The sequence below is a fragment of the Mercurialis annua genome, linkage group LG3 (genome assembly GCF_937616625.2).
Source record: "Mercurialis annua linkage group LG3, ddMerAnnu1.2, whole genome shotgun sequence".
NCBI lineage: Eukaryota > Viridiplantae > Streptophyta > Magnoliopsida > Malpighiales > Euphorbiaceae > Mercurialis > Mercurialis annua.
The window spans coordinates 58631122-58657869 of record NC_065572.1 but is presented as its reverse complement, the minus strand read 5'-3'; the positions used below and the strand labels follow the sequence as shown (position 1 = coordinate 58657869).

General features: G+C 41.7%; 2 protein-coding genes across 6 annotated transcripts in view; one reads left to right on the top strand and one right to left on the bottom strand.

Annotated features, from left to right (window-relative positions):
- Positions 1 to 20835, top strand: part of LOC126671974 (ABC transporter C family member 12-like) — a 28125-nt gene extending 7290 nt beyond the window's left edge. For 2 of the 3 annotated variants that reach the window (XM_050365824.2, XM_050365825.2), the window contains exons 12-28: positions 137 to 244; positions 489 to 623; positions 734 to 840; positions 943 to 1036; positions 1157 to 1324; positions 1535 to 1675; positions 1875 to 2075; positions 2204 to 2302; positions 2392 to 2544; positions 2678 to 3069; positions 3742 to 3922; positions 4067 to 4390; positions 4649 to 5405; positions 5842 to 5963; positions 18719 to 18964; positions 19489 to 19912; positions 20256 to 20835. In XM_050365824.2, coding sequence (XP_050221781.1) covers positions 137 to 244; positions 489 to 623; positions 734 to 840; positions 943 to 1036; positions 1157 to 1324; positions 1535 to 1675; positions 1875 to 2075; positions 2204 to 2302; positions 2392 to 2544; positions 2678 to 3069; positions 3742 to 3922; positions 4067 to 4390; positions 4649 to 5405; positions 5842 to 5963; positions 18719 to 18964; positions 19489 to 19912; positions 20256 to 20359 — 3756 coding nt within the window. In that variant the 3' untranslated portion in view covers positions 20360 to 20835. The remainder of the gene's footprint in view (positions 1 to 136; positions 245 to 488; positions 624 to 733; positions 841 to 942; positions 1037 to 1156; positions 1325 to 1534; positions 1676 to 1874; positions 2076 to 2203; positions 2303 to 2391; positions 2545 to 2677; positions 3070 to 3741; positions 3923 to 4066; positions 4391 to 4648; positions 5406 to 5841; positions 5964 to 18718; positions 18965 to 19488; positions 19913 to 20255) is intronic. The other variant, XR_007639209.2, reaches the window with a different exon arrangement.
- Positions 20836 to 21564: 729 nt separating this feature from the next.
- LOC126673623 (protein ALTERED PHOSPHATE STARVATION RESPONSE 1) lies at positions 21565 to 26395 on the bottom strand. Of its 3 annotated transcripts, none has more exons than XM_050367834.2 (7): positions 26286 to 26395; positions 25743 to 25862; positions 24271 to 25176; positions 23495 to 23679; positions 23139 to 23362; positions 22478 to 22808; positions 21565 to 22229 (listed from the first exon to the last, which is right to left on the bottom strand). In XM_050367834.2, exons 3-7 carry the CDS (start codon positions 25079 to 25081, stop codon positions 21771 to 21773), a joined length of 2010 nt encoding a protein of 669 aa, XP_050223791.1. In that variant the 5' UTR covers positions 25082 to 25176; positions 25743 to 25862; positions 26286 to 26395; the 3' UTR covers positions 21565 to 21770. The 3 variants fall into 3 exon arrangements, with proteins under 3 accessions (XP_050223791.1, XP_050223792.1, XP_050223793.1); XM_050367835.2 differs by having other exon boundaries at positions 26222 to 26384; XM_050367836.2 differs by lacking the exon at positions 26286 to 26395 and adding an exon at positions 26027 to 26115.
- Positions 26396 to 26748: the final 353 nt, after the last annotated feature.

The window sequence follows — 26748 nt, the reverse complement described above, 5'->3', positions numbered from 1 at the left end:
CTTGTGATGTACTGATGTGTATTATTCTGCCTTCTGCATTGACCAGTTATCTGGTTTGAAATCCATCACAGTTCCCTAAGAAGTTATGCACTTTAAATGAAATTTCATGTTTACAGCAAATTGCTTTTGATATCAGGTGGCTGCCATATTTCGTAAGTCATTGAGACTCACTCATGAGAGCCGAAAGAACTTTCCATCTGGCAAGATAACAAATATGATTACTACTGATGCCAATTCACTTCAGGTATGCTCTTTTTGAAAGGTCACTCTTGTGAATTGCATCAAATCTTAACACAGAGAGAAGTGATCTCGAGATTAAACAGTATTGCTTGAAGTGTAAATTTAAAAGAATCTGGTCAAAATTTTCTGCTGCCATCTAATCCACAACCAGAAGTTGATATAAACAATGCGTGAAAGTTAGCATGTTTTCCGATTATCTTTTGTTTCTCACGGCTATGGTATTTTATTTTGACATGGTGATGGTACAGCAAATATGCCAACAACTACATGGATTATGGTCAGCTCCATTTCGCATCATAATCTCTATGGTTCTTCTCTATCAGCAACTAGGTGTTTCTTCACTTCTTGGATCATTAATGTTAGTTCTCATGGTTCCGATACAGGTTAGAACCTTCGGCCTTTTGTTAATTTAAATAACTAATTTTACAAATTTCCATTCTCTGATAATTTTATGAATCAATTTTCTAATTAGTTTTGAAAATTCTGATAACAGACAGTTGTAATAAGCAAAATGAGAAAGCTAACTAAAGAAGGATTGCAGAGAACTGATAAGAGAGTCAGTCTCATGAATGAAATTTTGGCTGCGATGGACACTGTGAAGTATGTTTAAATTAGAGAAGAGTTTGTTATAAATTCCATATGATTTTTACTATCCATCATACACAATGATTTTCTGACAATATATATTGTAATCTGTTTTAGATGTTATGCATGGGAGAAGAGCTTTCAGTCTAAAGTTCAAAATATACGGAATGATGAGCTGTCGTGGTTCCGTAATGCTCAGTTATTATCTGCTGTATGTTGCAAAACAATGTTCGAGTTTTATCAATTTATCAAAATTATCAAATCATTATGCTGGTAGTAGTCAATGTACGCATTTTTCTTGTTCTTTGACTATGGTCGCTTCCTATTGCAGTTCAACAGTTTCATACTGAACAGCATACCAGTTGTTGTGACATTGGTTTCATTTGGGGCATTCACTTTGCTTGGTGGAGATTTGACACCTGCAAGGGCATTCACATCACTCTCTTTGTTTCAAGTGCTACGATTTCCTCTAAACATGCTTCCCAACTTGTTAAGTCAGGTTTTGTAATTTCTCGCTTCAGTTTTGCTTCGATATCATTGTTGATGCTAGTATTGATGACTTGAAATGGTTGGATTCAGAATTATCCTAAAATGAGATCTAGACATGTTAATAGTTGTGCACCCCACGATCTCAATCTTTCCTTCGCATGCAAGATTACTTAAAATAGTTTTAGAACACGTAGTTATCTAACAGCAATTTGTCTGTCAGGTAGTAAATGCAAATGTATCATTACAACGACTAGAGGAACTTTTTTTAGCTGACGAAAGAATTCTAGCACCAAATCCACCTATAGAGCCTGGACTTCCAGCCATCTCAATCAGGGATGGATATTTCTCATGGGATTCAAAGGTTAACTTCTGAGTCTGCTTCTTTCTGTTTGTGTTTCTTGTAATGAATCATGTAGAGATTTTCTATAAATTGTATTTAGTTATTCTCTCTGTCAACATGCTTATCTAAAATATTTTACAAGTTTAGTATCAGTTACAACAGTTTTTGACATTCAGATGTCACTCTCATATGGAAGCAATCTTATTAATTCTGTTTCCAGGCTGACAAGCCTACATTGTCCGATATTAATTTAGACATACCAGTTGGCAGCTTAGTTGCAATTGTTGGTGGTACTGGCGAAGGAAAGACGTCTCTGATATCAGCAATGCTCGGAGAGGTCCCTCCAGTGGGAAATACTGGTGTTATTATCAGAGGAACAGTTGCTTACGTTCCTCAAATTTCATGGATCTTCAATGCAACTGTGAGTTGCAGCTTACTTTTTTCTCTGTGTAAATAGTACATTCTTTTGGTCTTTCTTTCGATTTTATTGATTCTCAGGTTATGTACTTTGACACTTCCTACCCTGATCTAGAAAATTCATTCTGACAGCTGCGCGACAATATATTATTTGGCTCCAAATTTGAATCCTCTAGATATTGGCAAACTATTGACGTAACAGCTTTACACCACGATCTTGACTTGCTTCCAGTTAAGTGAACTCGCAAACTTGTGTTATTGCTATTTCTTTTGTTTAATTTGGCACCTCCCTTAGATTAATATGTCATAATTTATTTCAGGGCCGAGACCTGACGGAGATAGGTGAAAGAGGTGTGAATATTAGCGGTGGGCAAAAGCAAAGAGTTTCCATGGCTAGGGCTGTATATTCCAATGCAGATGTATACATATTCGATGATCCTTTAAGTGCTCTAGATGCTCATGTTGGTCGGCAGGTATAAGTTCAGTTTTCTTATCAGCAAACTGTGTCTGCTACATTACATGATTCAGTATGCTGAACATTAGAAGACCAAAAACTGTAAAACTTTATGCTTCAAGCTTAGTGGCCTAATATCAAGTTGATTGCAGGTTTTTAACAGCTGTATCAAGGAAGCATTGCGAGGAAAAACCAGAGTTCTTGTCACGAACCAGCTACATTTTCTACCACAGGTAGACAGGATAATTCTGGTTAGTGAAGGAACAATTAAGGAGGAAGGAACCTTCGAAGAGCTTTCTAAGAGCGGCAAGCTGTTCCAGAAACTGATGGAAAATGCTGGAAAAATGGAGGAGATGAAAGAACTAAAAGAAGAAAACGAGGACAGTGAAAATGTTGACAACGAAAGCTCAAAACAAGCAGCTAATGAACTGAACGAATTGGTGCAAAATGTAGGTCAGATAAAGAAACGAAAAGGAAGGAAGTCTATACTTGTGAAGCAAGAAGAAAGAGAAACGGGTATTGTCAGTTGGAAGGTTTTGATGAGGTAATATAGAATTCTATTTTCATATTTGTTCAAGCATGGATTCATAATTATGTATGCCTAGTTGACGAACATTGTATTGTTTTATCTGCATGCATTTGACATATATGAATTTATATAAAATGCTGGAGAAATTTCATCTAAGGTATTAAAGAGAATGGAAACAAAATTGAAATTATTTACGTAGTTCCTCAATTCCTATTACAAGTTCTCTTTTATTTGTTTTTAGGCTTATCCCCTTAAAAACCCCTCACCTTTTACCCCCAATTCGTTTGCACCCTCACATTGCAAAACCACCAAATATACCCAAATTACGACCTTTCACTTTCAATTGCACCCTCAAGCATTAAATTGATCTCTTTTCACTTGAAAAAATAGGTTTATTTTTGTTTTAAATAAAATATTAAGTCCTATTTTAAAATATATGCTAAAATTTAAAGTATTAATTTGAACATTTTTTAAGTGAAAAGAGATCAATTTAATGCTTGAGGGTGCAATTGAAAGTGAAAGGTCGTAATTTGGGTATATTTGGTGGTTTTACAACGTGAGGGTGCAAACGAATTGGGGGTAAAAGGTGGGGGGATTTTAAGGGGATAAGCCTTGTTTTTATGATGTAAACATCTATTCTTCTGGTCTTATGCATCTATTTATGCATTAATATGTTTATTTTTTCAGATATAAGAATGCATTAGGAGGAACAATTGTTGTTATGGTACTGTTTGCCTTCTATATTATGACGGAAGTTCTTCGAGTTTCAAGTAGTACATGGTTAAGCTTTTGGACAAAACAAAGCACTTCAGAAGGTTACAGGCCTGGGTACTACATTTTTGTTTATGCACTTCTATCACTTGGACAGGTATGTCTACTACAATCTCATGTATTTATCTCCGTTTGTTATTCAAACCTCGTATTTTGGACTATCACGTCATTATGTTAATCTCGCTGTTTTTTTTTTCCCACTAATTGTTCTTCTGAAGGTTTGCTTTATTTTCTGGTTCAGGTAACAGTGACGTTGTCAAACTCTTATTGGTTGATCAGTTCCAGTCTTCGAGCAGCTAGAAAACTGCATGATGCTATGCTAAATTCAATACTACGAGCTCCTATGCTATTTTTCCACACTAACCCTACAGGAAGAGTAATCAATAGGTTTGCAAAGGATCTTGGCGAAATTGATCGCAATGTTGCCAATTTGGCAAATGGATTTCTGAGCCAAGTTTTCCAGCTTCTTTCGACATTTGCACTAATCGGCATTGTGAGCACGATATCCTTGTGGGCCATAATGCCACTTCTGATCTTATTTTATGCGGCCTATCTATACTACCAGGTACATTTCTCATTTTTGTTCTTTGTAGAGAGCATCATTTGATCTGTACTTTTTGGCTCTTTCACATGTCATTAAGCTAGATCACCTTCTTCAGCCTTAGTTTTATTAGTTTCCCACTCTGAAGAAATGATATATAAGCTGACCCAACTTTTCCGTAAAGTTGGATCACTGATTCAGCCTTATGCCAATAATCTCATTTTCCTGCATAAGTGTCATTATATACAAGCTTTGACAAGTATTATTATATATTCTATACAGAGCACTTCCCGTGAAGTAAAACGCCTAGATTCCATCACCAGATCACCGGTGTATGCACAGTTTGGAGAAGCACTAAATGGCTTATCAAGCATTCGTGCATACAAAGCATATGATCGGATGGCCAACATTAGTGGGAAGTCTATGGACAATAACATCAGATTCACCCTTGTGAATATTAGTTCAAATCGCTGGCTCACCATAAGATTAGAAACATTAGGAGGGATCATGATTTGGTTGACTGCAACCTTTGCAGTCTTGCAGAATAGCAGAACCGAGAATCAGGTCGCATATGCATCTACAATGGGTCTGCTTCTCACTTATACATTAAACATCACAAATCTATTGGGTAACGTTTTGAGACAAGCAAGTAGAGCAGAAAATAGTTTCAATGCCGTTGAGCGTGCTGGCACATATATAGATATGCCTTCTGAAGCTCCGGTTGTAATTGAAAGCAATCGCCCTCCACCAGCATGGCCTTCTTCAGGATCGATTATCTTTAGGGATGTCGTATTACGTTATAGACCTGAACTACCTCCTGTCTTGCATGGATTGTCCTTCTCAGTTTCACCAAGTGAGAAGCTAGGAATTGCTGGGAGAACTGGAGCAGGAAAATCTAGCATGATAAATGCCTTGTTCCGAATTGTAGAGCTGGAAAGAGGAGGTGTCATCATCGATGGTTGTGATGTTTCTAAGTTTGGACTGACAGATTTGAGAAAAAATCTCAGTATCATACCACAAGCACCTGTTCTTTTCTCAGGTACTTATTTTTTTAAGATATTTAAAACTGATCTTAGACTTCTTCTTGTTGTATTCATTAATCCTATATTTTCTTTTAATTCGATAATGATATCAAACGCTCATATCCACTATTGCGCTGCTCACGTTAAAGAAGAAATGCATCGCGGTATTCTTCATCATGGATCTAGAACTATTGCCATTTAGTTGCTGTGTCCTTAAAACTTTTCTTGATAATTATATTTTACGTCTTCAAATAGTAGAACTTTGTATTTTCATAAATTAATTAAGAAAAACTTTCGGGTTACTCCATTTTCCTAGCTCTCAAACACTTTCGTGTACAAGAATATCATTTTCAACATGCCATTTTGAGAAGAAAACATTATCTTATGTACCTCATGCATGTAAACTGTTGAGTTACTGAAATACTGGTGATTTTAATTTTATTTTTTTGGTAGGAACTGTGCGGTTCAATCTCGATCCATTTAGTGAGCACAATGATGCAGACCTTTGGGAGGCCCTAGAGAGGGCACATCTGAAGGAAGTCATCAGGAAGAATGCTTTTGGTTTAGAAGCTGAGGTATAAATCTTAATTATCTTTATGCTACCTGATAAATCACCAAACTGAATCCGAGCTGTAGCGACCTGCACACCACAAGCAGACAGAGGTCAGAAAGAACTCCGGTGGGGGTCACCGGACGTTCACTCCGACGCTCAAGTAAGATTTTAGGTAGAGGAAGAAGAAGAAGAGAAAAGAGAGTGCTTAGAGTAGAGAAAAAAGAAATTACCTAGGGTTTGTCCTTAAACCCTCTATTTATAGTTAGGGTTTAAGGACAAACCTGCCTTGCTGGCAGGCTGTGAGCCCAGTGGTCCCAGAATTCGGTTATGCTCACGTGGGAGAATATCCCTGCAGGTGGCGCAATTTGTTAGGTGTGTCAGAGGGAACATTCCTCACGCACCTGTCAGAAGATCTTCTGTGGTCCCAGGATCCGGTACACGAGTGAGCGCTTCTGGGCAGGACCTCGGAGCCCGGTCAAGCCTTGAAACCCGGATAACTTGGGAGTCAAGTTATCATGGCTCTTGTATCTGAGAGTAGCTCAGATCTCGGACTAGGTGGTCCAGTCTTTCGGGCTTAGGAACTCGGAGCTCGACCTGGGTCCGAGTTGAGCCTAGTTCAGAGCCCGGATCGGATTCTTGGTCCGACCTTATCAGGCATGATTGTCTTGGATGATGTTTGAATTCCCATCGATCCGGTGACCCCCCAAGTCATGTGTTCTATGATTTCGAGAAGGTCGGACATTGTTACCAGGTCGGTGAAATGCTTGACTTAGTGATGTTCGTTCCTGGCGAGGTTGCTTCGCCCCTACTAGATGTGCTACGTTATCACTAGTCCCCCCTCAGTATGTCGGATATTTATGTCCGAGCTGGTAGTGTGTACCGAGATCTCAGATCGCGGGATCTTTGGCGTGCCTGTTTCGTTTATGGATGGTCTCTGACATCGAGCTGTTTGTCAGAGAGATAGGTGAGCTAATATGGCTGTGTGAAAGGACGTGACTGTCGAGATGTCCTGTCTGACAGCTGTTGTAGCCGTTGTCCTATGTGGCGGTTGCTTGTTGTCTATGCTGGGTCCACGTGTCTAGCAGTTAAGGCGTGAGCGCTTTCCCAGGAGACGTTTTGAGTGGGATGAGAGAGAAAATTAAAAGTGTGGCTTTTCATTTTCCCTCTCTTTTCAGTTATAAGTTTCATTTTTCAAACCTTACAAAACTTTTTGCCTTCTCTCTCGTTTCTTATCCTTCGTTTTCTGCTGAATCCTAAAGCAAGAAAACTCTCTGTTTCTTTGTCTTCTTTTAGTTTCCAGTTTTTACATTCTTTGACACCAGTGTTTGTTAGTTGCTGCTTGGAAGTGTGGTCTCGTTATTTTTGTTTCAAGGTTCATCCAAGTTTTTGAGATCATTTAATCTGCAACAAGTAAGTAATCTCGTCCTTTGATCCTTTGATGTTTGAGTTCCTCTGTTTTGTGCTTTTGCTATTGTTTGGATTTCTGTGTTCTTAGTGATATGCCTCTGGTTTTGATTTTTGATTTCTGCCATTGTAATTTTAATTTTGGATTTCTGAATCGTAGAGAGAAAAACTTTCATTGCGTTTTGTGGTATGTTGATTTTCCAGAAATGGGTGAAATTTGTTCGTGTTTGCCTTTGATTTCCTTTTTTCTTGTGGCTTTCCCTAAATTAGCGTGTCTGGCTTTTGTTTTTGCTGAATCTTGTTTATTATTTTTGTTATGTTCGCTGTGTTTGTTATTTGGAGACATGACTTTCCAGAATTCTGGAGGTTCATGCGTGTTCTTCGTGTTCTTGTTTAGGGTGTGAATTTCCAGAAATCTGGAAATTCATTTTGTCGTCTTCGTGTTTCTGATGGTGTCACCCTTTAAAATTTCCTTTTGATCTGTACGTTTGAGTCTTAGCTAGTCTATTTGTGTTAGTGAAGCTTGTCTCATCCGAGCTGGTTTCTGTGTCTCTAGGTATGTCGGGTGATCCATCAGATCGCGAGGAAGGGGTGGGTTATGATGATGACAATGTGGGTACGGACGAGCCGTCTGCTGAGTTTTACGTGGTTCGTCCTCGACCTGATGAATTTGCCGAGGTAGGAGAGGTGGGGACCTCGGTACCTGCTGGTCCTTCCCGGAAAGGGAAAGAAAAAAGGAAAACTGTTGGTGATAAACCTGACGATCGGGACCTCAAGGCGTCGCGGTGCACCCTGGGTTTTTTGAGGGCCGTGCGAAAAGCTTTCGACATCCCGCAGGAGTACGAGCTGTCACTGGTTCCCGAGGGGAAGAGATTGAATGACGCTCCTCCCGAGAACACGATTATGCTCACCCTGGAGCATCTCCAGTCCGGCATCCGTTTTCCCCTATCCGAGCAGTTCAAGAGGTTGAGCAACTACTTTGAAGTGCCGTTATCCCAGGTTCATCCTAATGGAGTTCGGCACTATTCCTGTTTCTTGAAGCTGTGTCGACAGACTGGGGTGACCGACAGTATGCGAATCTTCTGCTGTATGTACCTGATGTCGCTGAAGGACCAGAGTCATTTCGCCTATCTGCGATTCCGGGGTGAGAGGAAAGACTTGGCTGGAGGACTGGTGTCAGGGATAACTGACTCCTTGAGGGACTTCAAGGAGGATTTCTTTCAAGTGTCTCACCCTACTGCCTTCCAGGGGATGGTGACCACTTGGGTTGCTGAGTGTTATAAGCCCGACAAGTGGTTCCATACCCCTGGCCCCTTGGAGTGGGAGAGTATGTACAAGCTCCGGGATGCTGCTCCTGCTGGGGAGAAAGCACAGGCTGACGACCTGTGCCCTAAACTCCTGTTTGACTACTGGAAGGGCACAGCTGCGGCTAGCGCTGGTCTGTTTGCTGTTTTCTCTTCTTGTTTGTTGTTTTCTCTTCTTGTTTGTTGTTTTCTCTTCTTGTTTGTTGTTTTCTCTTCTTGTTTGTGTTTATATTTTAACTTTGTTTATGTTTTGATGTGATTGCAGTGAATAGTCTGGACCCCGCCAAACTGATCGGGAAGAAAAGGAAAAGGCCCGCTGTCCGGGCTGCGACCCCTACAGTCCCGCGGGCTGCACCTGCTGTGAGCCCGGCTGTTCCCCGGCCTCCCCCTGCGGGCGAGGCTGCTGCTAGACCCAAGTCTCCGGAGGTTCCGGAAGGCGTTCAAGTAACGGGGTTGGATGCCATTCCACTCCGAGTTCAAAGACCTGGCGAGGTGGAGTTTCCCCCTGCTGCCGAACCGAGAAGGGACGTTCCCTTCGTGGACCTGGACTCGGCGGAGACCGTGGTGGGACCTCGACAACCCGAGGATGTTCCTCGACGGGCTGCTCCTGAAGCTGGGGGTCCTAGCGCCCGGGCAGTGGGATCTCGGATGCCGGATCTGCCGGACGTGTCCTCGGATTCCAGCACGACCGCCTCCTGCCCTCAGGGGATAACTCGGGCAAGGTTTGCCGAGTGGGTTGGGCAGCACAACCCGGGCGTTCGAGTGTCAATTCACGAGCTGCCCATCGCTGGGGATATTGCTCGGGTTACCACGCTACCCGAGGACGAGGCTTACTACAAGACCTACAAGCCCGAAAACTTGCTGGCAACGGTCTCCGCTCTCTGCATCCAGGTAATCTCTTCGACTTTTTATCTTGTTTTACTTGCTTTATTTCCCATGTCGTTTTGAATAACTTGCTGTTTGTTTTTTAGGCGGCTCAAATGTCTTACCGGGCTGACCGGCGTGCTAGTCAGAACGAGGACGACCTGCTCCTGGCCAAGAAGCTAATGTTATCTGAGGCGGCCAAAGCCCGGGATGCAGAGAAGAGGGCTAGCGAAGCCGAGCAAAGGGCCTTGGAGGCCGGACAAAAGGCTTCGGATGGGGCTTCGCTGGTAGCTCAGTTGGAGGGCAAGCTGAAGAACTCCGAGGATCGACGGTCGGAAGACCTGGAGATGCTGGAGAAGCTGAGGGGTGACATCAGTCGTCTAGAGACTGAGAAGGCTGCTGAGAAAGAAGATTTCTCCAAGCAGCTCGCTGATGTCACTCGTCGGAATGAGCTGGCCTCCAAGGGACTCCGGGAATCGGTGAAGGACCTGAAGCAGAAACTGGCTGAGGCCGAGAAGCGAGCCGAGAAAGCTGAGACCCAAGCCGCGGAAGGCACGGTCCGAGAAGAGAACTTATATGAGGACTTCCGGAAGATGCTGTATGTTGGCGAGGTCCAGGTGGGCGAGTTCGTGAGAGGTCGGTTCGGGGCTAATGTCGACGTCTCAGATTTCAAGCTGGACGTGCTTGAGTTGCACCGCCGTGCCAAGGAGCTGCCTGAAGATTACGACATGCCAGCAGATATCGAAGATTATCTTGCTGATGATCAAGACCAGGGTCCGAGCTCCGACCCCCCTAGATAGTTTTATCTTGGATAGTTCTATCTTGTAAATTTTAAACAATATTTTCTTTTTGTATTTTTGGAATATTGAGCCTCGAGCTCTTTTTTGTAAGTTTGAATATTTGTCTTTCGTATACACTTGTTTTTCTTGGATGAACTTTTCTTTTGTATATATACCATGACCTTTGCTTGTCTGAGTGCCTGCGTTCTCTTTGTTATACTCGTGTTATTTCTTTGAATGATGTTTTTGTTTTCTATCTTTGAAAATTTTGGTTAAGTATGTGACAACACGTTTGCATACTTAACTCAGACTAGTTTCCGAGCTTGCTCCAGTAGTGTGGACTCTTTTCTAGCCCCTTGTTTTCATATGTTGGTTCTTGACTTAGGTGTGGGATTAAGAAATGCTAGGATAGGTTCTTAGTTATTCATAGACCGAGTTTAAGCAAGTTGCTCGGCGTGGATAGCCTATTGTCTTGGGATGACCCGGGATTGTCATAGCTCGGGGTCGAGAATTGCTCGTAGTACGTAGGTGGCATACAGCCCGTTGGTGGCATACAGCCCGTAGATGGCACATAGCCCGTAGATGGCACATAGCCCGTAGATGGCTCATAGCCCGCTGGTGGCACATAGCTCGTGGATGGCACATAGCCCGTGAATGGCGCATAGCCCGCTGGTGGCACATAGCCCGTGGTTGGCACATAGCCCGTGGATGGCACATAGCCCGCTGGTGGCACATAGCCCGTAGATGGCACATAGCCCGTAGATGGCACATAGCCCGTGGATGGCACATAGCCCGTGGATGGCACATAGCCCGTGGATGGCACATAGCCCGCTGGTGGCACATAGCCCGCTGGTGGCACATAGCCCGTGGATGGCACATAGCCCGTGGATGGCACATAGCCCGCTGGTGGCACATAGCCCGTGGATTTTTTACCGAGTAAAGTGCTCGGGTTTTGAGAAAGACATGAATTCTTTTTAATCTTTTTTATTCATTGAGGGGAAAAACTTATGTTTGAGTTTTACAAAAGCCTAACTCAAACATAAGTGAAAAAACCCCTAGGTACCTCGAAAATGAAAACAAGTAACTACTGATAGTATTTCCGAAGAACCTGGGAGTTCCAAGTTCTCGGGAGCACCCGGCCCGACATGTGTGCTATTTTATAAGCTCCTGCTCGTCCGACCTCCGTGACTCGATAGGGGCCTTCCCAGTTAGGTTCGAGCTTTCCCACTCCAGCATTTCCCTTAGCAATGTCTGCCCGTCGTAGGACCAGATCGCCGACTTGGAAACTCAAGGGTTTAACTCTCTTGTTATGATACTTAGCCATTCTTTGCTTGTATGCTTCGATTCTTAGCGCTGCCTGTTCTCTTCGCTCTTCCAGCAGGTCTAAGCATAATTTCTGTTCTTCCTCGTTCTTTGCCTCATCGAAGAACTGGACCCTTAGAGTTGGCATCCCGATTTCCACCGGTATCATGGCCTCGCACCCATATGTTAGAGAAAACGGGGTGTCTCCTGTGCCTGCCCTTGGCGTGGTTCTGTAAGCCCAAACGACCTTCGGTAGCTCTTCCAACCACTGTCTATCGAACTCCCCTAGCCTGGCCTTGAGCCCTTTTAGGATCGTTCGGTTGGTCACCTCGGTCATCCCATTGCTCTGCGGGTGAACTACCGACGTGAAGCGCAGGTCAATGTGCAAGTCGTTGCAAAATTCCTTGAAGGCTCGGCAGTTGAACTGCTTTCCGTTATCAGTTACCAACGCTCTGGGTATACCGAAACGACACACAATTTGTCTCCAGAAGAAATCTCGAATCCGAGCTTCCGTGATGGTGCTCACTGCCTCTACCTCGAGCCACTTAGTAAAGTGATCTACTGCCACTATCAAGAACTTTTTCTGCCCCGTGGTTGGCGTGAAAGGCCCCAGGATGTCAATTCCCCACGTTGCAAATGGCCAAGGACTTGTAATAGGACACTGCTCTGTAGTAGGAGCATGTCGGATATTCTGGTGTCTCTGGCAGTTCTCACACTTCTTTACTATCTCCTCTGCTTGCTTAACCATCAGGGGCCAGTAGTAGCCCTGCAACACTGCTTTCTTGGCCAACATGCGAGGAGCTATGTGTGCTCCGCAAATACCCTCATGTATCTCTCTCAACACATACTCTCCTTCCTCTGCTGTCAAGCATCTCGACCACGGGTGGGTGAATGACTTTCTGTACAAGACTCCGTCGAGGAACGCGTAGTACGGAGCTTGTCGCAAGATTTTGTAGGCTTTATCTCTGTTTTCTGGCAGAGTTCCATCCATCAGGTAGTGGGCTATACCTTGCATCCAGTTTTCCAAAGGCTGAGTTAGAAAAATGGTTTCATAGTTGTCGATACTGGAATGCTTTTGAACAGAGAAATGGACTCCTGGTATCTTTTCGTTCACTGTTGCTGCTTTGGCCAATACATCGGCCTCTTGGTTTTCCAAACGAGGAACTTGCTCTATTACCCATTTTCCTCCGAGCTCCTGAATCTTGTTCAAGAAGAACTTGACTCTGTCTACATATCTCCTCATTTCCGAATCCCGAGCTTCAAAAGTACCCAGAGTTTGACAAACAACTAACTGAGAATCGCTCCTTATCGTTACGTGTTCGGCTTTGACCACGTTTACCATTCTCAATCCGATCAACAGAGCCTCATACTCCGCGGCATTGTTGGATGCCGGGAAATCGAATTTTACCGAGCTTCGGAGTGCGACTCCGTGAGGGCCTTTCAAGACTACGCCTGCCCCCGATCCATCCAGATTTGATGCCCCGTCGACCTCTAAGACCCACCGTAGGAGTTGTTCGTCAGGTTCTTCAGGTTGGTCGCTTGCAGTGGTCTCAGCTATGAAATCTGCCAGTACTTGTGCTTTCAGAGCCGGTCTTGGTTCGTACCGGATGTCATACCCTCCCAGCTGGACCGACCAGCTGACTAGCCGTCCCGACATCTCTGGCCTCTGCAGCGCCTTTCTCAGAGGTTGGTTCGTACGTACTACAATGATGTGAGCTTCGAAATATCTCCTTAGTTTTTCCGCCGCCACCTTCAATGCCAAAGCAAATTTCTCAATTTTTGGGTATCTGACCTCCGGGCCTTTCAAGACCCTGCTGAGATAATAAACCGGGGTTTGCAGACCCTTATCCTCCTTCACCAGGACTGCCGCTGCTGTCTCGTCATTCACCGAGAGATACAAGTATAAGATTTCCCCAGGCTCAGGTCTACCCAACACCGGGGGTGTGCTGAGGTAAACCTTCAGCTCTTCAAAAGCTACGTTACACTCCTCTGTCCACTTGAAATTCTTTGTATTCTTCAGGATTTTGAAAAATGGCAAACATCGTTTGGCCGAGCAACTCATGAATCTGCCCAATGCCGTTACTCTTCCGTTCAACTTTTGTACCTCCTTCACCGAGCTGGGTGCTTTCATGCTCATTACTGCCTCGATTTTTTCCGGATTGGCCTCGATGCCCTTCTCCGAGATGAGGTGCCCTAGAAATTTCCCAGAGCGGACTGCGAAAACACACTTTTCTGGATTCAGCTTGAGGTTAAAACCCTTCAGCTTTTCAAAAGTTTCTGCCAGGTCCCCTGCGTGTTCCTCGATCCCTTTAGATTTCACGACTATGTCATCCACATAAACCTCGACATTTTTGCCCAGTTGATCTTTAAAAACATGATTCATGAGTCTTTGATAGGTTGCCCCAGCATTTTTCAAACCAAAAGGCATCTTCTTGTAGCAATAGGTCCCCAGATCCGTTGTGAAAGCTGTTTTTTCTTCGTCATCTTTACTCATCGGGATCTGGTGATATCCCTGAGAAGCATCTAAGAATGCATAGACCGCAAATCCGCACGTCGCGTCCACCAGTTGGTCAATGTTGGGCAGAGGAAAACTGTCCTTTGGGCAGGCATTGTTTAGATCAGTGAAATCTATACAAAGCCTCCATCTACCGTTGGACTTCTTGATCAAGACTACATTAGCCAGCCATTCAGGGTAGTCTACTTTCCTGATGAACCCGGCTTTCAAGAGCTTCTCCACTTCGTCTCGGATAGCAATCTGTTTCTCTAGAGAGAAAGTTCTTTTCTTTTGCTTGACAGGCTTACATTTCGCATCCACGTTTAACTTGTGCGAGATGATCTTAGGGTCTACCCCCCCAATATCCTCTGGCTTGTTGGTAAACTCTTCCACATACTGTTTTATCCGAGCTATGATAGCTTCCCAATGCTCGTCTGGCCAGTCTACCCCCAGCTTTACATACATCTCGGATCCCTCTGTAAGTTCAATCGTTTCTAAGTTTTCTCGGGGTTTCTGAGCTTTTTTCTCTCTGATGAGCAGCTCGGGTGTATCGATGTTCATCGTTTCCACCGTGCTGCCCATAGTGGCCATGTAACATTGCCTAGATAGGGTTTGGTTTCCCCTGATAGTTATGACCTCGTTTTCCACTGGGATTTTCATCATCAAGTAACGAATACTAGTCACTGCACCTGTGCTATACAACATAGGTCTACCAAGAATACCATTATAAGCAAGAGGCATGTCAACTATCATGAACAGTGAACGTACCTTCCGTGTTGGTTCCGCCAGGATTCCCTCTGTTCCGTCCTCCTGAGGTATTTCGATGCCGAGCTCTAGGTCCAGCTCGACCATGCCCTCTGGGGTAACCGGAGCTCCCCCCAGCCCCAGGAGGGGAATGTTCACAGGCTTGAGGTCAGTCTTGGATCCTCCCATTGTCAAAAAGACTGACAGAGTCAATAAGTTAACCGAGCTTCCATCGTCCACTAGCAATCGTTTTACCCATTTCGATCCAATGATGGCGGATACGATCAAGGCGTCTTCATGAGGAAAATCTACTCCTTTCGCATCCTCTGGCCCGAAAACAATGTTAGGCCATGGCGTCCCCGTAGATACCGACATGACCATCTTTTGCTTTTTCTTTCTGCGCTTGCGACCATATTCGGACTCTGAGGTTCCTCCCGAGATTGTGTTAATTACCCCCGTGACTTGTGTTTTCTTTGATGGGGATTGGGCCTCCCTACTCCCCCCAGGCTCCGATCTGACCGAGTTGACCCTCGTATTTCCTCGGTCTTGGCCCTCCTTGGCCACAACAAAATGTTGTAATCGACCCTGGCAGACCAACTTGTCTATTTCACTTCGCAAACGTCCACACTCCTCTGTTTCGTGGCCATAACCATCATGAAAATCACAGAACTTGGATCGGTCTCCATCTTTCACTAGCCTCGGCGGGTAACGAATCTCTTCGTTGTTGTGCTTGATCCAGGATAGAATTTGTTCCCTCGGGGTATTGAGTGGTACATACTGTCTCGGCACTCCTGCTCGATCTACATATCCTTCCGTTCCTCCTCCAATACTGAAACTTGGCTTAGTACCAGGCCCCGTACTCGGCGGACTGGTCTGAGCATTGAATGGTTTGTTACCTCTGTACCCCGAAGTCTCGTTCAGAGGTCGGTACCGATCTTGGTTACGGTTAGATCCCTGAGTATTCTGCGTTTTGCTGGGGACCGGGCTAGCCGTCCCGTAAGACTTCCTCTGCCTTTCCTCGTCAAGATTGATATAATTCCAAGCCCTGTCCATCAACTCGGTGTAAGTGTCAACCGGGTTGGTGATCAGGCTGTCTCGGAAGACTTGCATGCTGGTGTTATCTTTCATAGCATCGATGGCGGTATCATCGTTCAAATCTTCTATCATGATTGCCTCGGCATTGAACCGAGCAATATAAGCTTTTAAACTTTCTCCCGGTTTTTGAAAGCACTTCTTCAAATCACTGGATCTTTTCTTTCGTTCGATGCTCGGGGCAAAATGAGTTTTGAAAGCCATAGCAAGCTCCCTGAAACTAGTAATAGAGCCCTCCTTGAGGTTCTGGTACCACTTTTGCGCCGCATCGCTCAGCGTCGAGGGGAACACTTTGCACACTGTTGCGTCCGAGACACTTTGAACTCCCATGGCAACCTGAAAACAACTTAAATGAGTCATCGGGTCGGATTTACCGTTATATCTGTCAATGGGCGGATATTTAAACTTATCTGGAAATGGGTCATCCCATATAGCCTTTGACAAAGGGCTAGCAATGCCACAGGTAGTAAAAGGTCGAGATTCTGCCTTGTGCCCTTTATGCCTATCCAGCTCGGCCTGGACTAGACGAGTAACTTCGTCATGCAAAGTTTTCTGATGCTGAGATGCTGCCCCCGAGCTGTGAACACTCTCGGCCCCGTTTCTCCTGACCGGTGGAACTCCTGCTCTCGCGGTCCGCAGAGGATCTGCCTCCGGGTCTGGGTCTCCCCTCCCCAAACCAGCGTCTCCGCGCTGTGTCCCCGGTGGTAGATTCTCGTCTTGCACCCCCTCCCTTCGAGGAGGAGGAGGATCATTCCGACCTTCATCTCTCGGAAAAGGGCGATCGTGCCGACCTTCGTCTCTCGGCAGATTAGTGTCACGATGATCTTCGCCTCTGGGTGCTTGATGCTCTGTAGGACCCCTAGGTCTGGGTCGTGGGTGGTCGCTCCGACCTTCTTCTCTCGGAAGACGACCATCCTGAAACTCAGCAGCTCGGGGAGGCGGGGCCACAGGGGTGGCTGAGGGATTGTAACTTGGGTAATACTGGGACATGACTGCAAAGTGCATCTGCTGAGCCTGGTGCAGCTGGCGAGCCATGTATTCTAAATATTCTTGAGCTTGTAAGACCGCCGGAGGTATATCCTGCCCAGAAGTTGTTCCCGTTCCCGTAGCCACCAGTGTAGCGTCTACCGGGAAGTTGAGTTGAGTGGGAGACAGGGTATTGTGGAGGAAACTCTGAGGCACGGTGGTTCCTGGGGTTGATAAGTGGGTGTGACTTGGATCTGAAGCAAAAGGGTTCGCCCTTGGATAGTTTTCCAACCCATATAAAGGCACAAATCCAGCTCCACTGCCGGAGGCCCTGGATCCTCCCACCTGAGCATTCGCCGGAGGAGTTAAGCCAGTGATCACAGAGGTCCGACCACTGGCAGAGACTCCACCAACCAAGTTAGTGTCGGTAACCGTAGTTCCCAGAGGATCTACCCTGTCCAAAACAGGGTCATCAGCCATTGTTTCTTGTCAAGATCTGATCAGCAACGTCAAGAGAACCAGAGTAGAACAAGGGAATACAAAACGAGTTCCCACAGACGGCGCCAAGTGATAAATCACCAAACTGAATCCGAGCTGTAGCGACCTGCACACCACAAGCAGACAGAGGTCAGAAAGAACTCCGGTGGGGGTCACCGGACGTTCACTCCGACGCTCAAGTAAGATTTTAGGTAGAGGAAGAAGAAGAAGAGAAAAGAGAGTGCTTAGAGTAGAGAAAAAAGAAATTACCTAGGGTTTGTCCTTAAACCCTCTATTTATAGTTAGGGTTTAAGGACAAACCTGCCTTGCTGGCAGGCTGTGAGCCCAGTGGTCCCAGAATTCGGTTATGCTCACGTGGGAGAATATCCCTGCAGGTGGCGCAATTTGTTAGGTGTGTCAGAGGGAACATTCCTCACGCACCTGTCAGAAGATCTTCTGTGGTCCCAGGATCCGGTACACGAGTGAGCGCTTCTGGGCAGGACCTCGGAGCCCGGTCAAGCCTTGAAACCCGGATAACTTGGGAGTCAAGTTATCATGGCTCTTGTATCTGAGAGTAGCTCAGATCTCGGACTAGGTGGTCCAGTCTTTCGGGCTTAGGAACTCGGAGCTCGACCTGGGTCCGAGTTGAGCCTAGTTCAGAGCCCGGATCGGATTCTTGGTCCGACCTTATCAGGCATGATTGTCTTGGATGATGTTTGAATTCCCATCGATCCGGTGACCCCCCAAGTCATGTGTTCTATGATTTCGAGAAGGTCGGACATTGTTACCAGGTCGGTGAAATGCTTGACTTAGTGATGTTCGTTCCTGGCGAGGTTGCTTCGCCCCTACTAGATGTGCTACGTTATCACTACCTTATTCAAGTAGAAAATCCAGTATTTATTGTCACGTACGTGGCTTCTGCATCTCGTATGTTATTAGATTCGTAAGTTTGCACTATAGAAGGGGTGGAAAAAAATATGGAAGAATATAGGTGGTCAGAGCAATGTAATTTTGTTTGAACAGACCGACTCGTATGTGTCTTTTTATGTTAATCTTACTACAGGGCACTCAATTGAAATATTAAGTTGCATATCCATTAGTCATGACCTAAGTTGCATAGGAACTTATTGAGTCCTATATTTTGAATTCATTTCGGTTTTCAAAAATGTGTCTGAAACTCCGAAACTTTGTATTTTTAACATAAACTTGTAAAAAATATAATTTTACCGTATTACATTTCAGCGTCTCTACGTTTCAACGTTTGTCTGTTTCAGCATTCCTTTTTCATGCAACGTAGGTCATGCACTACAAAGATTATTAGTACTGACTACTATATAATTCTTGTATCCAGGTTCTGGAAGGAGGAGAAAATTTCAGTGTTGGGCAGAGGCAATTACTAAGTCTTGCTCGAGCATTGCTAAGAAGATCGAAGATTCTTGTTCTTGACGAAGCGACTGCTGCTGTTGATGTCAGAACTGATGCGCTTATTCAGAAAACTATTCGCGAAGAATTTAAATCCTGCACAATGCTTGTTATTGCTCACAGACTAAACACCATCATTGACTGTGACAGAATTCTTGTTCTCGATGCTGGTCGGGTATGCCTCAAAACTTTTTTTAAAAATTGGAAATGAGATTGTTGCCTATGTGAAATAACTCTAGTTAACATGAAAAATCCTTACATTTAAAATTTTAAATTGCAAGAGAGATTTATTATAAAGAACTATTTGCTCATAAATTGTCAAGACTACAAAAATTGACTTAAATATCAGTTGACTCTCTGAACTTGCATGTGATGGTCAATTAACACCAAAATTAACATATTTTTTCAATTAATTCCATGAACTTGTTAATATTTATCAATTAGCTCTAATTTTTTTATCAATTAACTCATTTTTTTGTCAATTAGCTCTTACCGTTGTTTTTAAAGTTGATATGTTTGGTCTAATTAATAAATTTTGGTAAGTTCAAGGACTAATTGACAAAATAGTTAATTTTAGTGTTAATTACCCCGCGCCTGCAGGTTCGAGAGCCAAAGTAATATTTAAATCTTACAAGATTATTTGAGACATATCATTTACTTAGTAAAGATTTCACACTAAATTTTCAACCTTATTTTCAGGTCTTAGAACATGCTACTCCGGATGAGCTTCTGTCCAACGAAGGAAGCGCATTCTCTAAAATGGTTCAAAGTACAGGACCTGCAAATGCTCAGTATTTACGTAACATAGTATACGAAGCGAAAGAAAACAAATTCAATAAAGAAGAATCCAAGAAAATAGATAGCCATAGGAGATGGATAGCCTCTTCAAGATGGGCTGCTGCTGCTCAGTTTGCTCTTGCTGTCAGCCTCACTTCTTCACATAATGATCTTCAAATGTTAGATATCGGAGATGCGAACAATATAATCAACAAAACGAAAGATGCAGTCGTAACGTTGAAGGATGTCCTAGCCGGTAAACACGATGAAGAAATAGAAGAAACGCTGGAACTTCACCAAGTTTCCAGAGAAGGATGGCGGTTTTCCCTCTACAGAATAGTTGAAGGTAAACAAGATTTTTCGGGCATGTGGATGCAACAATGTGCATACTTTTTCGGCCTAATAATATAAAAAAAAATCGAAATCTTTTGCAGCTTATTCAATTCTAAAACTAAAATAAATTAATCAGTTTTGACATGATTCAAAAAATTTGTTGCATAAGCAGAAAAATACACATTTCACCTTAATTTCTATAATTTGACCATAATTAGTTCTTCAAATCAGGCTAAATTTGATAAAATTAAAATTTTTAATTAGAACCGATTAAAGTCATAAAAATTTAGATTTTTTGAATCAATATGCCTATCGTTTTATTCATGATTTTGATCCAAATTTGTTTTCTATTTCAGGTCTTGGTATGATGAGCAGGTTGGCTTATAATAGGCTTCAACAATTAGAATACAACCATGATTTTACCAATGAATCTGTTGATTGGGATAATCTTGAAATTTAACATTGAAAATTCAGTAACTGTAATTGGCAAGAATCTGGCTCTTTTAATAGAAAAAAGAAATTTTGTATCAAATGCAGGTAACATATGTACTCTATGTAATCCGAGAAGCGCTAAGTTGGCTCAAGGGTTGTAGTAATATTATTATTGAGTCGGATGCAATGGAGGTAATTTTGGAGATTAGAAATCCGAGTCTTGTGGAGTCGGATGTTTTAATAGGTGATTGTTTGAGTCTTGAAAAGCAGTTATGTAATGTTATTTTTCTTTTCGTGAGACGATCTGCGAATCAGGCAGCGCATATTCTTGCGCAAAAAGCCCGTTCCATGTCAGGTCATCAGGAGTGGTTCTGTCACTTTCCTGAATATCTCACAAATATAACTGCTTTGGATTATTAATAAATTCCATTATTGATCAAAAAAAAAGGTACTCTATGTAATCTTAATGAAAATCATTGATTGTAAAAGTAACACTTCTTCTGATTTGATTTCTTATGGTTGGATCTAATAGATGTGTGCAAAAGAACTACACTCATAAATTCGGGTTGATTCGGTTTAAAAATTATTTTAATGTAAACGAAACTGAAAAATAAACCAAATTGATTGTTTGGTACAATTCTATTTGAACATTTTAAAATTTATATAAAATCAATTTGATTGGATTTTGAAATGAAGAAAAATTCAAATTTGTAAAAAAAAATGATAAAAATGATTTGATTTTTAATTTTTTAAAAATTTCAGCTTGCTGGTGTACAGTCCTATACTAAAAATGAAGAGTTTTGATATCAGTTGCTAAAAAAAGTATAAACTGGATTGAATTGTGTTACAAGTTCAGGAGGGCGCGTTGACCTTTTGTTCTAAACATATGTAACCAATGAACTATAGCTCCTCAAATGATGTAAGCGTTTGACTAGCAAACTGCTAAGTCGTGGATTCAAATCCTCCCATAAATACTTCTCCTCTCCAATTATTCGAAAAAAAAACCTATTTAGTTTTCTGATTCAAAAAAATAAAAGAAAAAACTGTTGAATTGCAGGACTGATTTTGTTTTTGAGGATTTTCATTTTTTCTTTTCAGAAGAAAAAAAAAGGTATTTTCTGTCATTATTATTATTATTCTAAATTTCTAGCCTGTTTCTATCACCTGTCTAGCACCATCTTTAACTACATAAGCTCTTTTTATCTCCACAATGTATTTTCAAACTATAGGGCATAACTGATACAATTCACTAATAATCTTAAGAAATGTTACATCTGAATGCTGTGTACAGGTGCTGTGCTTCTCAAGTGTGAGAATTTCGTGACAAACAAATTAAATTCTGCTACTATAAACAAAATTAATTAGAATATAACTCCATACTTTAACTCTCAGCATCTCTGTTCGACACGGTAACTAGTTCCCCTCTTCATTGCACTTCTCTAATGATTTTCGCTCACTGAGCTTTCCGCGGCATCACAATCAACTGCAGGCATGCTGTGGCTGAGGACAGCCTCAAATGCCTGAGCAGAAGCACTCGAAAATCCCATTAATGCCTGGAACACATTCGGAAGGCCTGTTTTCAGGTTGTTTAGAGTCATAACTCCGGTAACCTGGACCGAGTTTAGATATTTCAACTTCTCTGAATCAGCCCGTTTCTTCAAGGCTTCAGTTTTTGCACGTTTGATTGACAAGGGATGTTTAGGACTTAAGTCGGGTTGCATATCTCCGGCAGCAAAGTTCCAATCAACCTTTTTCTCCATTTCAGCGAGTGAGAATAACTCTTTCTCCAATCTTTTCTCGAGTTTATCAGATTTTTTCTGTAGGTTGTATTCCTCGTCCTGCTGCAACATTATGGCTTGGATGGCAGTCAAAAGGCTTTTAATGGCCTCTGATGCTATCTGTACAAAGACCAGAGCAAATAAAAAACTTGATCTAAATCGGGTCTTAAGAAAGTAGGTAACCTACTAGATATCCTCTATTGCACGGAAACTTGTTGAATCCTACATTTAAGCGTATTGTTTTCATTTCTGGAAACGCTTCTAAAACTCCGAAACTTATATTTATATCATTTCTTTGATTTCTGTTTCAGCATTTTCATTTCCGTATTTCAAAAGATGTCCTACACAAGGGAAGTTTATAATATTACCTTATCAGGTAACCTATCAAAGATAAGTAGCCAATGTTCGCAGAGTCTACGAACTGCAGACGAGTATCCATTCTGTTGGTTGTCGTCTGCTAGGCAGTTAGTGAGCTGGATCCATCCAAAGAGAGTTCTTACATACTCCTGTTGAGATTTCATGAGCTTGCAAAAGTTTCCGAGCCAGGAGACAATCTCCGACTCAAGTTGAGCTGTGGCCTCACGATGATAGTCAGTAGTACAGTCTGGAGTTTGGCTATCAGTAAGATGACTTAATTGCTGGGCGATATGGTTCTGCACTTGATGGCACTCGTACATCGTTCTCCACAAACTTTTTAGCCTATAAGATAATAAGACCCATCAAGCAAGTTATGAAAAAGTTTAAGATAAAACAAATATCAATTTAAAGAAGAAGAAGTTTGTCCGGTGAGGTAATGTAGACAACTTTTCCTCTAAATTATGCAGTCATGAAAGCAGCTTTATTAGAGGTGTGCATTAGGTTCGAAACAAATCAAACCAAAATTTTAGTTTTTTCCAAAACCAGAATGAACCAAATTTACAAATGTCAAATTTTAAATGTAAAATTTTAGTGATGTTCAAATACGTAAATCATTATCCGGATATCCTGCGCTATTGATATGCTATACAGACATCTATAGAAATTTCTTACCCGGAAGTTAATGCAACAAGCTGAGGGTACAGCTCCTCGTCAATGAGTTCCACTATAGATGAACAAGTCCCGCTTATGGAATGCTGCAGGCGACTAATGTCAGTCTCCAACCCCTCTACACTAAATCGAGTTTTATCGGTCTTGGACCAGTCATGGTTTTCTTCTTCTTGTTTTTGCAGTAACGTGGACTTTTTCTCATGCTCTATTTTGGCCATTTCTTCTTCCTACATTAAAGGATAAAACTGCTGAGTGATGCCATAAAAAAATAATACATATCAAAAGGGATCGAGAATACAGGGGCAAGCAAATTGAAAAAAAAAATCACAAAGTATCAATAAATCAAATGTCAATCGTACTTTCACTTCTTTATAAAGTTTCTGTTCGGCAGCATATAGTTTGTCAAGTGTGATTCTATGTGCTCCAGGTTTGCATGGTTCATTAGAATTAGAAACCTCAAAAGCGTCTTTGGGATACTGAAGTGACTTAGAAGACCAGCTCCATGACAATGCACTGAAGACCTTTGCAGAGTTACTCCTCTTCCCTGAAAAGTGTAAGCTAAAGTTATTACAGCTTCCACAACAAACTTAAAAACCACAACTAACTTCAACTTAAAGTCATTTCATGTGACCCTATAAAATTTCTAGATAGAAAGTTGGATTTTTAAGGAAAAAAATTGTTCCTAATCTCAAGTCAGCAACCACTGTCAAATATAATTGGGGATAAATCGCTTATCTACATAAATACCTAGGTGTTCGCAATATAAAAGCATCAAACAGAAACTCCATCGAAGATATGCAAATAATACTACCATTTTTCACTACAAAACAATCACAAACCATTGGCGAATCCATACAATAAGTTTTTCAATTCAAAGATAAGCAATATTAAGGACTTTTCAGTGTAACTCCTCTTCAAAAGTTTCTACACAATTGCTCAAGTAACCACTGAGGGCGCATGCACATATAAATGCATGTACAGAATGCACATACTAGTCTTTCTTTGAAAGATTAAGGAAACTTCATTAACTATCCTTAGTATTGATTATCTTTGAATATTATATATGTGAAACTAAGATAAGCGTGTGCATGAAGTATCAAACATATAACAAGTTATAAAAGGATGCAGCATTTACTTTTATTTTCATTAGAAAACTGACGTAGAGAAGTGTCCCCTTGGGATATGTCCATAAGAACAGCTATTTCTTTCCCTCCAGCTGAAGCTTTAAGAAAATAATCATCTAACTCCTTAATAATACCCTCCAATGTCTTTTTGTTTCTCAAGTTTACCATCACCCCATCTGTAGTATCTTTAGTACACCAACTCGCCACTGATGAGTCATCGTCGACTAGTTTCAAAGGCAGCTGCTGCTGCTGCTGTTTCTGCTGCTGAGGAAGTGAACTTGAAACCACACTCCCAACATTCACCTCCTCCCAGTCTTCTTCTTCAAATTCTGTCTTAGTTTCAGCCCAATTTTCGTCCTCCAAAGCTGGTTCAACTTTGCTCTTCTCCTGCTGCTGTAAAGAAGACACCTCGAAAGGATCCCAAATATTCCACGAGGAACTTACAATCGGAGGAGGTGGTGGGGTACAACAATCATCTTCATTAACGCTCATGCTTTCTTCTCTATCAATATCTTCTTTCTGTTTATCAGTGGACTTTCTTAAATCCGGGCTAAAGGGAGGGGGTGGCGGAGGAGACGGAGGCAAAGGAAGAGGCGGCGAAGGAGGCAATGCCTGCACATAAGAGGTATCTTCGAGTTCTAATGACTCTGACTCGGTGAACTGCCTAAGGGTTACCCCAGTATTCTTCAAAGCTCTCAGATAAGCCAGCTGGGCTTCTGCAAACTCTCCTCGATTCACTACCAGTTGTTTCATTAGCCTCTTTCTTTCCTTGCAAACCTGCACCCTCCCATCCTTATGAATTTTTGACGCTACACAGCCCATTCCTTCAGTACAGTCAAATTGAATTGGTTCTTGAAAATTAGCTTGAATGCATAACAAATTCAAATCCCAAAATGTAATATCAGTTCTCCACAGTTCTGTATCCAAAAAAATTACTTATAGTTAAAAACTACATCACATGAAAATATAAATACTAAATAAGAAAACATTGAAACGGAAATGGTCATAATATATTTTAGAAGAAAAAGTAATAAAATATAAAGTTTAGGAGTTCAAAAGCATTTCCAGAAACGAAAAATGACGTAGAACTCGACAAGATTCCGTAGAAACATTAGTTAAAAATAAGTGTCTCCAAACAAATAATTTCCTAATAGAGAATTACAACATTACACAAATTTATGATAAAATATAGCAAAAGGGAAAAACCCTAAAGATAAACACTCTCCACTTCCAAAATCTGCAAATTGTAGTGTATATACAATTTAAGATAATATAAATACATACCAAGAAAGAACAAAAGATTTTTCATCAAAACTCACAAACTAACATTGCATTCTTTACTACATTATTCAAATCAATCTACAAGCTCTGTAATGTCTTATAAATATCAAGAAAAATAGAACATGAGTAATAATTTAGATAATACATACAAATGCACAAAGCAATAAACAAATACATATCCATATGGATGAGATTTCTTAACTGATTTAGCCGAAGAACAAAGCTTTCACTCTGCACATAATAAAGGCCTCATTTTTAAAGAAAATGCACATCAGAAGAGTGTCCATCTTCAAAATCTCCATACCTCAAGTAACAAGAAAAGCTGCAAACCAGGGGAAAAAACAATAAGAAAATGATGGTAATACAACAAAAAGAAGAAGAAATTCAAATTGGTCTTCACTAAGTACTAAAACACAATCTCAACAAAATGCAAAATATATTACAAAAATAAAAAAAAGGACAAGAAAACTGAAAACTGGCACTGACATGGAAACTGGCAGACAGAGACAAACAGATAAACAGAGCAGACAGAATATTAAACAAAATAAAAGAATTAGTGAAGCAGACAAGCACAAGAACTAGAGAGAAGAACCCATTAATCCTCCTCAAGTAAAGATTTGATTTTTGAAAATGTCAAACAAGAAAAGAAATAATCTTTAGCAAACAAGTGATGAAACCCACCTTCACTAACTAAAAAAAACTTGAAAAAAAGTTAAAAAATACTAAAAAGGAAGAAAGCTCAAACCCCAAGAAGAGGAGAAGAAGGATCCAAAGCAAAGATGATGCATTTTAGGAAGGGCTGATTAGCAATAAAAGATGAAAGGCTAAGTTGGAGTGAAGTGTATGAGTTGTCAATGAGGTCCATTTTGCATTCATTGAGGCACAACTAGGGTGTGCATTCGGTTTTTCGGTTCGGTTCGGAAGTGGAATTATCAAAACCGATCGGTTTTGATAAGAATTTTAAAACCGGTCGGAACTTTGTACAAAAAAATCGGTTCGGTTTGGTTCGGTTTTTGGTTTTACCGAAATAGGAAAATAATTCTTTTTTCTTTAAATTTTACCCATAAAAAATTAAAATAAAAATTAAAAAATTAAAAAAATTAAATTTAAAATTCAAATGTAAATCAATTGTGATGTTTTACACACAATAACACTTAAATATTAAAGAAAATAGTATTATTTTTTAAAATAATAGTAATATTTCTATA